The sequence below is a fragment of the Phocoena sinus genome, chromosome 7 (genome assembly GCF_008692025.1).
Source record: "Phocoena sinus isolate mPhoSin1 chromosome 7, mPhoSin1.pri, whole genome shotgun sequence".
In the NCBI taxonomy this organism is placed as follows: domain Eukaryota; kingdom Metazoa; phylum Chordata; class Mammalia; order Artiodactyla; family Phocoenidae; genus Phocoena; species Phocoena sinus.
Window position 1 is genome coordinate 47139175 of NC_045769.1, and position 17284 is coordinate 47156458.

The 17284-nt window shown below is 33.1% G+C and overlaps 1 protein-coding gene across 8 annotated transcripts in view; it reads left to right on the top strand.

Annotated features, from left to right (window-relative positions):
• The window catches only part of CALCRL (calcitonin receptor like receptor), a 104772-nt gene that overhangs the window by 63725 nt on the left and 23763 nt on the right, over nucleotides 1-17284 (top strand). For all 8 annotated transcript variants that reach the window (XM_032638390.1, XM_032638383.1, XM_032638384.1 and 5 more), the window contains 3 exons: nucleotides 2802-2912; nucleotides 3004-3116; nucleotides 4509-4600. In XM_032638390.1, coding sequence (XP_032494281.1) covers nucleotides 2802-2912; nucleotides 3004-3116; nucleotides 4509-4600 — 316 coding nt within the window. The remainder of the gene's footprint in view (nucleotides 1-2801; nucleotides 2913-3003; nucleotides 3117-4508; nucleotides 4601-17284) is intronic.

Genomic DNA, 17284 nt, shown 5'->3' on the forward strand with positions numbered 1-17284 from the left:
ATGTGTCTTGGATTAAATCAGTGACAGTTGATCTTCAGTTTATGTGATTTGTACGTCTTTTTTTGCAAAAGCTCCTTGATAATAGCTTAATAAAATGACAACTAATTTTTTTTTTTGCACATAACATACTTTGTGTGATACATTTGGTAGCAAAGCTAATGAAATCCAAGAGCTTCTGTTTCCATTAAGATATTTTTAAGGTATTTTTGAAACATTTATTGAGGGCCTACTAATTGCCGTATATATGCTTCAATTCTGAGAAGGACAAGTAGAGTTGCCAAATTTAGCAAAAGCAAAAACAAGTCCTGTATTTTACCTGGCAACCCTAAAGGCAGAGTTATGTTCAAAACGTAAAATGCAACACTCATAGTGAAACAAAGCAAAATGTGAAGATTTTAGATATTTTTAAATCTTTAAACCATCAGTGGAAACAAAGAATTTAACTTTGGGGGAAAATATTTGATAGTATAAAATACAATGTTTGTTATATACATGAAATGTTAAAAGTAGGTTATTATTAGTATTTGTAACTGTCAAAATGAACTTGCTTGTGAGAAAGAGAAAAAAAGCAATTTTTCCACATTGGTCAACTCTTGAAACCTTAATCTAACTGAACAATACAATTTGTTCATCTTCGGAGAAGTAGTTAGATATATCTGCCCAAATATTTTTATTACAATATATATCCAGTTAAAACATGTCTTTAAAATATGCCAGACAATGACAAACTATCTGATATTAGCTCAATAGGGATTGAATTATCAAGTAATTAAAATTTGTATACAAATTCTTTGTTAACTGATCTGGCTTCTCACTTTATTCCATTAAAATCTAAGTGTTGGGCTTCTCTGGTGGCGCAGTGGTTGAGAGTCCGCCTGCCGATGCAGGGGACACGGGTTCGTGCCCCGGTCCAGGAAGATCCCACAGGCCGCGGAGCGGCTAGGTCTGTGAGCCATGCTCGCTGGGCCTGCGCGTCTGGAGCCTGTGCTCCGCAACAGGAGAGGCCACAACAGTGAGAGGCCCGCGTACCGCAAAAAACCCCCCAAAAAACTAAGTGTTATTGGTTTAAAATTATTGAATTAACACCTTCCAAATCATCTAGATATGTGTGAAAGCTAGCTTCAAATCTAATTGTTTAACAATAGGAATACATTTATGAGGGTTTTATAATAAAATAATTTTGTGATAAAATAAGTTCAAGATCACTGCAGGACTTCCCTGGTGGTGCAGTGGTTAAGAATCCGCGTGCCAATGCAGGGGACACAGGTTCGAGCCCTGGTCCGGGAAGATCCCACATGCCGCGGAGCAACTAAGCCCGTGCGCCACCGCTACTGAGCCTGCACTCTAGAGCTCGTGAGCCACAACTACTGAGCCCATGTGCCACAGCTACTGAAGCCCGTGCGCCTAGGGCCCGTGCTCCGCAACAAGAGAAGCCAGCGCAACAAGCAGCCCACGCACCGCAACGAAGAGTAGCCCCTGCTCGCCGCAAGTAGAGAACGCCTGCATGCAGCAACGAAGACCCAACACTGCCAAAAATAAATAAATTTAATAAAAAAAAAAAAAAAAAAGATCACTGCATAATAATCTTCCTCTTGGAGAGTCATAATACACTTTGTAATTTTAAATACTCTAGAAAATCTTGTTATAAAGAAATGTTTATTTTAACTTTGTGTTCTCCAAATCTATTTGATTACATAATTTTTTAATGGAATACCTACTCATGTCTCACTCAAATGCCATACAACACAGTTGGAAAAATTCTAGACCTGGCAATCTATCATGCAGCCAGTGTTGCGGAATCTTTTGGAGCAGTATAAGGACTTGTTTGTGAGGCTTTCTAAAATGGTATCAGGAAATTTTTCTCTGATAGGCCACAAAATGCACTTTATTTAGTAATATGTGGATGCAAGCTATTTATATGAGTTTGAAAATCTCAGGAGGGAAAACAGACTATCTGAGGCTTTTTTTTTTTTAACTAGAATTATTTAGATTTTCAGGCCACTAGAACTTTTTCTACTTCCGTGAAGCCTAGATTGATTCTGAGATTGCTGTACAAATCTGTTAATAATAATAAACATCTCATGCAACATTCAAGTTTCTATCTATGTGTGCTTACCTAACAAGGCAGAAAATTACTCTCTTTGATTACAGACTTATAACTTTGGAACATTTTGGTCATTTTATTTCTCTATGTCTTTAAAAAACTTTACACTTTTTCATGTAAGAGGTTCTTTGTCTTAATGTTGGTAAGAAAAGAATGAGAGATTAAACGCTCTACTTCATTTGAAAAGAAAAGGAAGGAAAGTAAGAGCTAGAATTTGGTGGAGGGACCTAAATAAGTATGTGTCAGGGTTAATGTCGTGAAACAGGAAATATTGGAATGTTCGTCTGTTCACTTCAGAAAATACTATAACTTGCCCTAAGAATACAGTTTCTAAAATAAAACATATTTTCAATTTCCCATAGCTTTTGAATTTCAAGCATAGGGACACTAATTAACCACTACTTTATGGTTAAGAAAACCAGCAAAGACCATGTGATTTATTAAATAAATAGCTACATTTGAGAATTAGAATTAAAGCTAAACCTCATAATTTTTTAGAAATTTCTAAATTTAATTTAACAGTTATTCTAATCATTACTTTGTGAATAATCCAAGTAATTGTTATAAAGATTTTATATGATGTCTTCATTTTCAGTAGACAGTCTTTATTCCATGTCAGTGTGAGTCTACCATTATTTATGTCTTTCTATATAACTAGAGAGAGTTAGTAAGCCCTAATTTCTACTCTCCCCTTAAGGCATTTATTGCAACAGAACCTGGGATGGATGGCTGTGCTGGAATGATGTTGCTGCCGGAACAGAATCAATGCAGCACTGCCCAGATTACTTTCAGGACTTTGATCCTTCAGGTAAAAGCAGAAATTCATATACAAATATCCTTGACATCTATTTAATAAACCCTAGGTTAACTAAATTACTGTTTCCTTTTTAATTTTAAAGAAAAAGTTACAAAAATCTGTGATCAAGATGGAAACTGGTTTAGACATCCAGCAAGCAACAGAACATGGACAAATTATACCCAATGTAATGTTAACACCCATGAGAAAGTGAAGGTAAGTAATAATTATAAATTCAGATTTAATTTACACTATTTTAAAAGTTAGTTGCTGATACAATATTGGAGAAAATTTAGCTAGTGTTCATTCCATTGTAAAGCCTTTTCATCATAAAAACAATGAACAAAAATATCTTCGTAGAAATAATTATTGATTTGGTCATTACACCGAGGAAGCAATCCTGCTAGGTAATTCAGTGTCTCAGTATTGAAGTTCAGAATTTTCCAAATTAAACATACTTTAAAAATGTAAGAAAAAAGAAAATTTTCAACTGTGGTGGAATTCCTAGAATTACGGTCAGGAATTGTGCTCAAGTAAACAAAATAAGCCCAGCGGGGTTTACACCGTTCCCTCAGCAGAAGGCTTTCATTCTGACTGGCTATTAGGTCACCCTCACTGGCATTCCCACTTTTAACATCATACATTAAAGTCAAGGTTAGTCACAGTTTGTCTCAACAATAAAGCTTCGATACAAAGTGCCTGCATATATTTGCACGTGTGTGTATATTGAAGCAGTTTGTCACAGTGATTAAAGCTGAGTTCTGATTTCTGACTTCCTGTTTCTGCTCCTTACCAGCTGTGACCTTGGGCAAGCTGTAACCTCTCTCTGCCTCAGTCCCCTCCTGTGTAAAGTGAGGATACTAAACCCATCCACAAGGTTTTCATAAGAATTGACTTAATACAAGGAAAATATTTAGAAAACTAACAAGCCTATAGTAAGCATTTGATAACTGCCAGCTATCGTAATTATAAATCATGTATTCTTTGCTTACTCAAAGAAGGGTTTGAAGAGAATTATAAAAATACACAATAAAATGGTAAGTTACAATAGAATAAAGACAAAAATCAGAGAAAAAGTCAAAGCCAAGATAAAAAGTTTATTTGTACAGATCAGAGGCGCCTGTAAATTACTGTTCTGAGACTTGTTTTGGAGGCTCAAATTTGTCAAACGAAAAAAAAAAACGCAGTTAGGAAAGAAAGCCTTATCTGGCATTTAAGCCTAAAGAAACAAACAAAAATCATTGATTTAAGGTGCACAAACTGATAGAGTGAAAATTGTCAATGCCCTCCAAAATGATAAATGTTGGTTTTCATATATTATACAACATAAATCAAGAAATTTATTTCTTCATATGTTTAATATGTGACTCCTAATTTCTTAAATAAAAAGAGCAATTTATAAATTTTGATATCACCTGATAAATTTTCATAGATATTCTTCATTCCAGATGTATTCTAATACTCATTGGCTTGAAAACTAAATGGTAAGGCTATCAGATCACATGTTTTTAAAAATATAAGTTATTTTATTGATTTTGAGCTTATACACATGTAGAATTATAGTATTGATATGAGCCTTAATTTTTTTTTTATCCATACAAATTACAGACTGCACTGAATTTGTTTTATCTGACTATAATTGGACATGGATTATCTATTGCATCACTGCTTATCTCACTTGGTATATTCTTTTATTTCAAGTAAGTACATGTAAAATTTTTTTTTTTAACTTACTGATTATCTTTGGTGAATGCAGTATCATGTGCATGTTTATTCATGTGCTGATAAAATTTATGAAATATAGATGATTTATAATGTTTAAAATAAATTGAATGTTTAAAATAATTAGAAGTATGTTGACTTTATCTTGACTTTATAAAATGTAGAGAATCAGGAGATTGATAAAATATCTGAAGCCTAACTTTACAAAATGAGTATGCATATAAGAATGAAGTCATGCAGTAAAAAGGGAGCCATAATGAATATGTAAACCTATCCTTATTTGCTTTGGAAACTGCCAAATATTATAGGCCTTCCTAATTAAATTTTCAACTTCTTGGTCAATTTTAGTATCAGTATACATGGTACATTATAAGAACTGGAATTTTGTGCAAAAAATAGCAATGACATTTCATATATATTATTAAAAATAATAATTTCAATATATTATGGTTAGGTTAATTTTTCTGGTTTGGGGGGGTCATTTTTAAAATAGTTTTTAAATTATATTTTGAAATTTACTTGAAGTTTATTCTTTTTTAGGGTGGCGGGAGAGTCAGCTCCAATTTCTTTTTTTTTAATTGAAATATAGTTGATTTACCGTGTTTTAGGTATAAAGCAAAGTGATTCAGTTATGTGTGTATATATATATATATATATATATACACATATATATATTCTTTTTCAGATTCTTGTCCATTATAGGTTATTATGAAATATTGAATACAGTTCCCTGTGCTATACAGTAGGACCTTGCTGTTTGTCTATTTCATATATATAATAGTGTTATCTGTTAATCCCAAATTCCCAATTTATCTGCCTTCCTCCAATTTCTTGATTCAACCTATCAACTGTGATTTTTTTTAATTGACAGGAAACTAAATTCTAAAACTGCATAATTGTCTTATGCATTAACATGGTCTTCATGATTTTGATCACCACCAGTAATTAAAGAATTCAGTGTAAAGAGAAAGTAGCTATATTTTATTGTATCTTCATCACCAGTGTCACTGCCATTGTCTCTCTCTTCCTCTCCTTCCTCCTCTTCTTCTTCCCTCTTCCCTCCTCCTCCCTCTCCCCCTGCCCCTCCTCCTTCTCCTTCTTCAACAATTATCTTGGAACATTAGCAGCTTCAGAACCAACTAAAGTAGTAGCTGCACATCAAAATAATCCAAATCCAGAAATTATTAGACACCTAGATGTTAGGCTCATTTGTAACTGGAGCACCAGCTTTTAGCCCACAGTTCATCAAATATTCAAAGTACATGAAATAATATATGAACAAACCAATGATTATTTTTCATGGGATCAAAATCATGTGATCTAGAGATTGCATCGTAATTGCTGTTTTTGGAAACTTGCACTTTCTTAAGAATCTTCAATACCAGTTACTTTGGGGAATTTTTAAAAACCTTTTTGTTTTATATTGGATACAGTCACTTAACAATGTTGTGATAATTTCAGATGCACAGCAAAGCAACTCAGCCATGCATATACATGTATCCATTCTCCCCCAAACTCCCCTCCCGTTCAGGCTGCCACATAACATTGAGCAGAGTTCCCTGTGCTATACAGTAGGTCCTTGTTGGTTATCCATTTTAAATATAGCAATCTGTACATGTAGGTCCCATACTCCCTAACTATTACTTTGGGGAATTTAAATGGCACTTTTGATTTATAACATTATCGAGGGACCATTAGAAACCGACTAAAAATATTCCACTCTGAATAAAGCTAATTCAACATTTGAGTACATTTTAAAATGTGACTTTTTTTTTTACTAAATTGTGTTAAAACATGCATCAAAATAAGTTGAAGAGACTTTTTATCCTAAAATATGGAAAATACTTCTTAAAGAATAAAATTTACTATACTATATTTTGTAACAAATTGCCAAAATGTTCTTGCTCAAAACAAACTGTCAATTCTCAGTCACTGCCTTTATAATTAGTTACGTAATATCAGTTGCTTATATACAGTTTAATAAAACTTCGTGTCTTTACTCTTCAATATACTCTTAGGTTATGTAAGATTTTTGAAATGAATATTTTGGAGTACGAAAAACTTCATTATGACTGTCTAATAGATCGAAAACTGGAAAATAAACCATTTCCCAAAGTGACAATTTTTAAATAAAGTCCTCGGGTCTACAGTGATAAATTATTTATGCTAATTGACAGTGAAATAATGTTACTGATGATAACAAGCTTATTGGTAAAATATGGCACTAAAACTCAGTTAATATTTTATTTAGTACATTTAAAAACACAAAATAAAATTAAAATTTCAAAATCTCACTTAGTATAAATTTAAGAAAGATATAGTTCTTTTTTCTTCTTTATTGCTGAAAACAAAATCTTTACAATTTAAAAATGAACGTATCTAAATTTGAAAAAATGACTCTCTTGGATCTTAGAACTAAATGATACAAGTAATTCCCTAAAATCTATGCAGTACTCTAGAACTCAGATTCTGAGTTCATTAAAATTACATTTTACCACACATACAAACACAGAGAAGATTAATTTAAATGTAACTAATATCAGCTAAGATTCTTTTTCTAACATGGAGACTTTTATGACCATGACTAAGTATAAAGTAGATCAGCCTCTACCCTAAAGGCATACAATAGAAATCATAAGAGTTATTTAAGACCATCTTAAAAAGCTTCTTGGAGAAAAGGTTATGTTTTAATATTTCTAACCTCAGTAAAAAGAATGCAACCATTAATTAAAAACAAACTAGTCTTGAGAACTGCACTTAAATTTGCAATATTTTTAAAAATTGAGAACAATTTAATTTTTTAAAATAAATTTTTAAATAAAGAAATATATACACCTATAATTCTAATACACTATTGGGCAATTTCATTTATTTTTCCAGTTTTATTTCATACTCATTTGTATTTACTCAGTTTTATTTGTAATGTACAAATTATTTTAACTATTTTTACAACTCAGCATTATATAATTCTTTCCCTGTCACTAAGTTTTTAAAACAACCATTTAATTGGCTAATTGGCTATTTAATTGGCTAACTAATATTGCATTTAGTTAGTTGACAAAAGCTTACTAAATCATTCTTCTATTTTTGAAAATTAACATTGCTTCCAGCTTTTCCTATTAATAAAATACACTGCAATAGACATTTTCAGCCATAACTCTCCCCATATTTTACACTATATTTTTAGGCTACATTCCCAGACTTGTGATTTCTTGGTGAAAGGGTATTTATCTTTTTATGGCTCTGGAGATATATCATCTCAGAAGTATTTCAAAATCAACATGTTCAAAACAAATTCATACTATCTACCTTCTCTTAACCCAAAGTAGTTTTTCTTCCAGAGTGACCCATCTTTACAAATAACACCACCAGCAATCTAGTTGCATAAGCCATAGACTTAGGAGCAATCTTTGATACCATCTCAGTTTTCCTATCATTCTCTCCTCATACTCTGTGGATAAAACCTCCTAACAGCCCTCCAATCTATCCATTTTGTTTCATCTCTCCTGCCACCACCACCAACCTAGTCTTATCTAGCCTCAGTAAGTCCACTTTCACCATCTTCATTCAATGCTAAACATCGCAGCCAGAATATTTTCAAAGATTTATATTAAATATAGATCTGATTTTGTCATCCCTTACTTTAAAAATTTTAGACTTCCTATTATAATTTATATAAAATCAAAGTCATTAATGTATCCTATAATTGAATATTCTGTATAGTCTCTTCCCTGCTCCTCTAGTCTAGTTAAATGTAGTCATCTTTCAGATCTAAACCTTAGCATCATTTCCTCAGTGAAATCTCTGTGATTTTTTTATTGTAGTATTTCTGAAACTGCAACTAGTTTGTGCTGAATGTGGAATAAATTTTTAATTACCATTTAGGAGCCCACCATCTCTTCAGATTTAATACTAATACAGCTGAGACCCTTCAGATTAAATGATCTATTTTTATTTTGCATGTAATAAGCCAAAATATTTAGACACATTAAATTTCTGAAGAACACAAAGTTAAATATAGCAATTATATTGCATGCCAAAATCAGTATTTAAAAAGACGACAAAGGGTGTCCTAGAATTCCAAGTCCTATGGCCCCAATCAAGTTTGAAATTTAAGGATATAAATAAAGTTCTAAACTAACTCCATAAAACCAAATGTAAAATTAACAGTTTCTTTATGAAAAAGCCATGATTTAACCGAGCAAATGCTTGCTGTGTACTAATGAGGCAATAGTGGGACTGCCAAGGGAAAACAATATTGCAAGCCAGACTATACATAAATGCAAAGTATCCAGTTTCAAAGCTCTAATTAGACCAGTCATTTACTCTGTCTACTATGGACTGACTTTGTAAGAGGAAAAGAGGATGTCATAGAACTGACTTATCAGGACAATGAAGAAATTAAAGAAAATAATATCTGCTGATCAGGGAGTGAAGGTACCAAAAATGTTAAGCCAAACAACAAAATAAACAGGGAACAGCAGATGACTTCAATAATCTGAAAGACTAAAATGGGAATAGAGTTTGTATAATAACACAGAGAGAAAAAATAGTTGGCTCAGTTAAAAACAATAAAAAACGCTAACAGGCAAACAAAATAGACTGAACCATCTGTTGACCAACTGACCTTTCTGTCACCCAAGATTTTCAGATATTAGGTGTCAACCTAGCAGGAATTTTGAAATAGGTGATTTCTATACTGGGTTCATAGCTGCACCTAATAATCTGTAATGCTACTTTCAAGCCCAAGTCTATAATTTAGGAAAGAAGATTAGAATGAAAGAGTTAATTTTTTTAAAACAAAATATATAATTTCAATATCAGCAAAGTTAGCATTTGTGAAAGTATTTTGCAGGCTGAAAGCAATCTACACAGGTAAACTACGTTTATTATTGATTAGGAATTGAAAGAAAATCTGGTTCAATATTTTTATATCTGCATTTACATATATTATATTTTAAAGAGCAAATGCTATTCAACCAGTACAAGTAATTTTAAACTGAAGGGTTAAAATTTTAAACTTCAGAATTAATTTATTTTCTCTGTAGAAAAACACTTTTCAAAAAACTGAAATTGTGTATATACATGCTAAGTACTTTAGCTTTAAAGATATAATCTGCAGACCCATTTCTCATTTTAAAAAGAGACGCTAAAAATTTCATGTTGCCCCAAACATCGTCTTCATGTTCAACATATTGATAGACCTTTTTTTTTCAGAAAAACAGGTTTTATTTTTTTTAAATCAAGAATACTATATGCAATATATATATAAAATGTATATATATATATATTAATTACTAAAAATTTCAATGCTTCAGAAAAAAGATTTCTGACTTGCTACATAGGCAAAACCTCATTAAAACAAATAAATATCTTGCCAATATATGGAAATTGGTTCTTGGCCTCTACATAAAAGAAAAATTAAGGTTTTTAACTAGTTGCATTGTTTATTTTTAGAGTTTATTCTGAAACTACAATTAACTATTCATTTTCTATAGTGAACTATAAAAAAGCTTTAATGGTGAGTTAGCATGATAGATATACACTTGATTTCAGGCACAAGTTAATTTTAATGGATAGTGTAATACAGTAATTAAAAACATGGGATATATGCAAGTCTTGCCATCACCACTTACTAATAGTATGGACTTATCCTGATTTCTGTTTTTCAGTTAGCCTGTTTCTTTATAATGAGTCCTAACGTTTAAAATACTGGGCAGAGAAGACACACACAGTACCTGGCATGCAGCAAACTTTCAATATACAGTAAAAGGTACTAATTTTGTCTTCAGACAATATCAATCATGTAGGCACATAGACTACACTTACTTAGTCATCTAACATTATCCCTATATAAATAGTAATACAGGGCTTCCCTGGTGGCGCAGTGGTTGAGAGTCCGCCTGCCAATGCAGGGGACACGGGTTCGTGCCCCGGTCCGGGAAGATCCCACATGCCGCGGAGCAGCTGGGCCGGTGAGCCATGGCCGCTGGGCCTGCGCATCCGAAGCCTGTGCTCCACAACGGGAGAGGCCACAACAGTGAGAGGCCCGCGAACCGTAAAAAAAAAAAAAAAATAGTAATACAAAATAAGCAATAACAACAACAAAAGCCCCCAAAATTGCTGTGGAGCTACAAAGAGCTATGGGAAGACAGAGGAAAGAAAGACTCATTTTGATTCATAGAATTGGAAGATTCTTGAGGTGATAATCTCACTGAAATGAGTGTTGAATAAAGAGGGTAGAATTTCAACAGATAGAAACTGTAAGCCATGAAAACTGAAGAGATTATCTAGTTCAACACCTAATTTTACTTATATTCTAAGTAGTTAACTAAGTTATCTAGGGTTCCTCTCCATCTATGTACTTTCTGTTTGGCTTAGTAATTTTATTTGACTTTAGTTATCTTTTAAAAATGGAGAATTTGACCAGAAAGAAGCAAAGCTTCAAATTAATTTTTCTTTTTTATTATACATTCTCAGGCTTTACGAGAAACCTGGGTCAAGTTAGGCCCAGGTATACTATTCTAAACACTTTTTTATGTGTTAGACAGCCTTCACTACAGGTGAGTAGTTAAGAGTATGTTCTCTAAACAGGCACATCTCTTAGATTCCACCTTCGTCAGCTACTTGCTGCATAGTATCGAGCAGCTTCTTTCATTCTCTAATCCTCAATTTCACATCTTTAAAATGCAGATTCTATTAGTATCTATATCATAGCTGAGATGATATATATGCATTGTTAAGTGGAGAGTCTCGTTTGGAAAACACTATTATTGGCATAGTTGTCACTCTTGCTCTTTCTTACTAGCCCATTAAAAGATTTTATATAAATATTTAGCCCTGACTGGCATATTTTAACAGTGGGCTCTTTTAAAACATAATTAACAGTGGGCTCTTTTAAAACATAATTAAAGAACACAGTTTCTAGTTTTATGTGTACCACATTTTTAAAGAAATTGTTATAACGTTCACATTATAAGAAAAATAAGTATACAATGAATGAAAAATTTTATAAACCAAAGTAGTAGTATAATTATATCAGGAAAAAATTGAGGTTAAGTAAATTAGTCAAAGATAATAAAACTTTTTTAATGCCCACAAGATACCACATAGCTTACTCAGTACTTGAATTTGTAGTCTTTGATTTTAAGGCACTTTTAATATATACTCCCAGAACTATCTACTAAAATAGGAAAAGCCACTATCAACCCAAAACAACTATCCGCTAAAACAGGAAATAATGGAAAGAACAGCACAAATTTAGCTCCATGAGAGCAGGAATCATCACTGCTTTGTTTCTTTACACATTCCAGGGCTTAGCACATAACCTTGTGCATAGTAGGCACTTAATACATTTTTAAGGAATGAAGACATGAACTGACTTGGAAACTTATTTCTAGGACAGACTTTCCCATGACTTATCTGTGACCTTGGACAAGTCCCTTGAGTTTGTCTGGCCTTGGCTGTCTCCATCAACAAAGAAAGACATTAGAGTAAGACTCTTTACAATTCTAACCAGTAGAAGCAACTGTGTAAAATAACATAGGATACCCTGCAGCTAGATCCGAAGAAGACCAAGGCCATCTCAGAAAATGCTTAACTGAATGGTTAATGAAGCACGTTCGTATAGTCAGGAGCAATAGAAATCTTAGCTTTCTTCCAACTAACCTGGAATCAATTCCTAGGACAGCTGATGTTTCACATAAAATCATTGTGTGTACAAAAATCTATCAATATCTCCTTTCTGCTTCTGAACCCAGTTTCTCATACTGCAGTCATTCTTGCTTAGTCTAGGGTAGAGGCAACTATTTTTTTTCATATGTTAATTGAGTGAGGGTCACTGATCCATCCTAATAAAAACCAAGAGCATACAAAAAGTTGATTTAGGGTACTGTTTGTTATTTTTTTTTTTTTTTTTTTGCGGTATGCGGGCCTCTCTCACTGCTGTGGCCTCTCCCGTTGCGGAGCACAGGCTCCGGACGTGCAGGCTCAGCGGCCATGGCTCACGGGCCCAGCCGCTCCGCGGCATGTGGGATCTTCCCGGACCGGGGCACGAACCTGTGTCCCCTGCATCGGCAGGCAGACCCTCAACCACTGCGCCACCAGGGAAGCCCTGTTTGTTATTTTTTATTTAGAGAGAGAAAAGAAAAGTCTACTACTCATCCATGCTTTAAATTAGAAGAAGAGAACACGAAACACTACTTACCAGATCTACTTCTGTTTTATATTAGAGCCAATTAAGGAAAGAGAGTGGGAGATAAAAAGAAAGGGAACAGAAAGGGAGGGGAAGAGAGAGAGACAGAAATTTGGGATTTGCCAAGCCCTAAGAGGCAATGACTCTTACTCATAATGATTCTTGGAAAAACAAAGCAGAACCCTTTAGATAAAAAAAATAAATAAGCTTTACCAGAATTAATTATAAATTATATTTTAATTACTGTTTAAAATCTGAGAGCATAGCAAATCTTGCTCTTACTTTCAACCCAGACAAAAGGCTCCATATTCTTGCACATAAAAGAGCACACGTAACTTGCATGGGGAAGAAGGTAGTTCTTTTTTTTTAAACCATCTTAATTTTGCTGACATTTCAGACAGTGATTCTAAATAATTTTAAAGCCAAGTTGCATATTTACAACTATATAGAAGATGATATTTCTCGGTAGTCCTGAATAAAATTCAGCAAAAAATCTATTTCTCAACTTAATAAAATGATCCTTTAATGCTTATATTTCTGCTTTTCAGGACAAGTGACACAAATTCTCACCTTTCTTTTTTTAAAATCATATTTGAAAATATTCAATCAATATTGTGAACCTTTCTCTCATTTCCAGTTTCTTCATATATCTCTTGAATTAGAACAAGTATGGCTTTCTTCTTTAAGCTATAACTATTCTCCTGAAAACTGTTCATGAGTCAATCTTTAAATTGGTTTCAAATAAAGCTAACTATTTAAAGAAATCCTACATTGAAACAGAGAATAGAGAGTCTTATCTACAAATCATGTTCTGATGTCCCTGTATTTGCAAATCAGAGCTATCACTTAAATAAGTTGTTTAAAACCTGGCAAATCTGCACTGTCAGAAGTCTGACAATGGCTGAGTTCAGAAATAGTCATGTAGCGATCCTTGAATAACATACCTCTGAGTGCCTACCCAGGACCACCTTTGCTTTCTCCACTCTTGTAAGAGTGTATTCATTGTAAGTCTGTTGTGCACTACAGTTCTGAGATACATTCTATTCTATTGTATGTATTCTAGACTTCGTTCAGCTTAACACTGGATATTGTTAGTTATAGTTTTTCATATAATGTTTTATTAGAGCATACTCACTGAGTCTACTTCCAAATTAATGAATTTAATCAATGTACTGAAACATCCTTTCCTCTCAAATGAACGTGATGAGAGCTGAAAGCATACCTATTCAGGAATGTGAGTCTTGGTTGGAAAGCTTTTTAAATATGTCCACTGTAATTATATAATAAAAGCATTGCATTTCCACATTAGAGTATCAGATTTAAATCAGGACAAACTGGTACAAGAAGTAATGGGTTTACTCTAAGAAAATCCAGTTCCTCTATAATGTAATTGCTAGTACCGGTTTATGGAGAAGAGTCCCAAGTATGGAAATATAACTGAATTAAAGAATTTGGACTTATTTTAAAGAGTAAATTTATTATTTAAACTATAACTAAATGTTAAAGATTACATATTTATGTTGATTTTTCTAATAAATATGCAACTTCTTTATAAGTGTATTTATAACGTATATTTAAGTAAGTACTATTTAAGCATAACTGAATTTTCATGGGAACAAAATGACAAATTATTTTAAGAATGCTAATGATCCGCTGCTTGGTGTAAAAACTATACAGTTATTAGAATGGATTAAAATTTTGTAATTTGAAATAGATAACACAAATAATATAACATCTTTCTTCCCCAAATCATAATATGTTTTGCAACCTGGTTTCCTACTCTTGCAGACATAGTATATTTTCCTAGACCATACCCACTGATATGACTATATATGAGGAGAAAGCAAAGCAAAGTAAACCCTCCCAACTGTAGCATCTTTTTAGTAGTTAGGAAAAACGAAACCCAAGAATAACTGGATATTACATTGCTAACATTTGCTGATGGAACATTAAGATGTAACATAAGAGTAAGAGCTGCAGAATCAAAAAGTCATTTAGTCAGTTATGTTCTTTGAATTTAATTTTCCTCATTAGGTATGGAAAAAAAAAACAGTGTAGAGTTTTGCCTTATGCTTTATTCACATTGTCTGTCCTTCTTGCCCCTCAAAAACCTTAAGCTTTAACTTTTAAAAAAAATGTTCGACACAGGATGCTGTCTCTGCTTGAAATGCTTTCCTTCCCTATCTTCTCCTGTTTCAGTTCTATCTGGAGTATTCCCCTCACTCTTGCCACAGTCTTTGCCTATCTCCTAATTCTATTTTAACTTCTAAAAAGCATATAACACTATGTAGAATTACTTTATGTAATATATGTGTCTATTTACCCTCCACTGTCTCATGAGTAACATGAGATCAGGATCTTGCTCTGTGTTGTTCACAACTGTTTCCCCAGTATCTAGAAACAGTGAACAATATATTATTATGCATCAAAAATAGTTATAAGTGACTAAATGAATATTAAAGGAGACAAAAGCCTTATTATTGATACTTTATTAAAAACTTAAACATTCAAATTCAAAAGATCACTTAATAGGATTGTGACCTGGAGCAGCTTACCTCAATTTTATTAAAGGATAATGATATTTCAAGGGGTTGTTAAATGAGATAATGAATGTGGAGTACTTATCTCTGCACCTGGGATATTGTAAAGCCTCAATATCATGGTGTATGCTATTATTATGAATTTTATCTCTAAAAGGGTTGTTTTTCGGTGAATCACAGGCATTCAGAAAGCCAGACTATTCTTCTCTAGTTTTCTGCCCATTAGGAGACCAAGAAGCACACTTGCACTGGGGCAATTCACACATGAGAGCAAACCATTTGGCCACATAAAATGAGCAGGTCTCTTCCTTATGCAGCCTGTATTTATATGTAATATTAAATGAGCAACTTTGAAAGGCATGGGCAGTGGAGGAGAGAGCATGATAGAGGAAGGGCAACCATTTCCTCTCTAGCAGGACTTGACTGAGCACCTTGGTTGAAACACTCTTGGACTCTTTCTAATCTGGCTGAATGGATCACCAGCAGCCTCCAAAAGAGAGCTAATGCTAGAGGTTATGTCTACTTTGTGTCACATAACCAGGTGATTCCATCAACTCAAAGTTCCATTGCCAGTAGACAAAAGATAGCCATACTGCTTATTCTTTTAATACATTTATTGCTTTCTGCCTGTTGTTTTTGGCAGTGTTCCTATTGGCACAGGCTTTCCTTTCGGATACATGATTTGTGTTTTCTTGTGGAAAAAGCTGAGCATTTGGAAATTAAATTAGATAAACTAGCATAAGGAAGTAGTACACTGTAGAGTGGGCTATTCTTTTATTGCTTGTATTTCCTCCTTCCATGACTAGTTTTGCTCAGGATTAGTACTGAGGAAAGTAATTTGGAAATTTCGACCTCATGTCAAAACCAAATGGGAATCAAAGGCAAGTATTTTGTCTATACTGTGGCAGAATTTTGAATATGGAGCAGCATAATACCTGGCATCAGCATGATAAGGAAAGTGGAAATTTGCAGACAACTCCTTGGGAAGATAATTTAGGTTGCTTGATCTATTGCCCTTCATCACATGGAAATTATCTTTCTGATGCTGAATTCTTGTGTTTTGTAACAAAAAGATGACAATGTATCATTGCATTACTTAAAACATGGGCAGTTTTATATTACTGACATGAACCTTGATACTATTTTATTATTTGTGAGAGAAAACCGTTAGAGAATTTCATTAAAATTAGCCGCATGAAAACTATATTAAAAATAATAGTTAACTTGGAATGTTCACTATAGGTTAGATATTACGCTTAGCACTAGACATGATTTAACTCATTTAACCTTCCAGCCAATCCTATGAAGTACTATTGCTATCCCTATATTACAGAAAAGGAAACTGAAACTGAGGATTAGAGTTTTTAAATAACTTGTCCAAAATCACACTTTCAGTAGGTGGCACAAAAAGAGAATTGAAAGGCATGGTTACATTACACATGGAATGTAATGATTTTGCTGCCACACTTATGCCAACTGCCTCTATTACTCTGCTTGTCAAAATTGCATATTGAAATAGTGTTCTAAATTATATGTAGAGAATATGAAATGGAAACAATCCAGACCCACAAACCACATTTTCTAATCTATGGTTATGCTAGGATAACATTTAAAGAAAGCAGACAGAGATTTTTGTAAAACATTCTATAAGCCTATAAAACAATTTTTTAAATATTTTGAATAAATAATCACATTAAAGAATTTAGGATAGGTTAAATTGGTTGCAGATTAACATTAGAAAAAATAGCAAAATATTTTAGTATTTCATTTAAGCAAACCAGTGTGTTTACCAAGTACATATTTTGGTTTTCATTTTCAAGTTGATTTTATTTGGCTTAATGTACTTATACGTATTAATGAATATGTTTAAAAGAAAACAATACTCATCACTAGAAAAATATGAACCATTTTTACCACTAGACATTGAG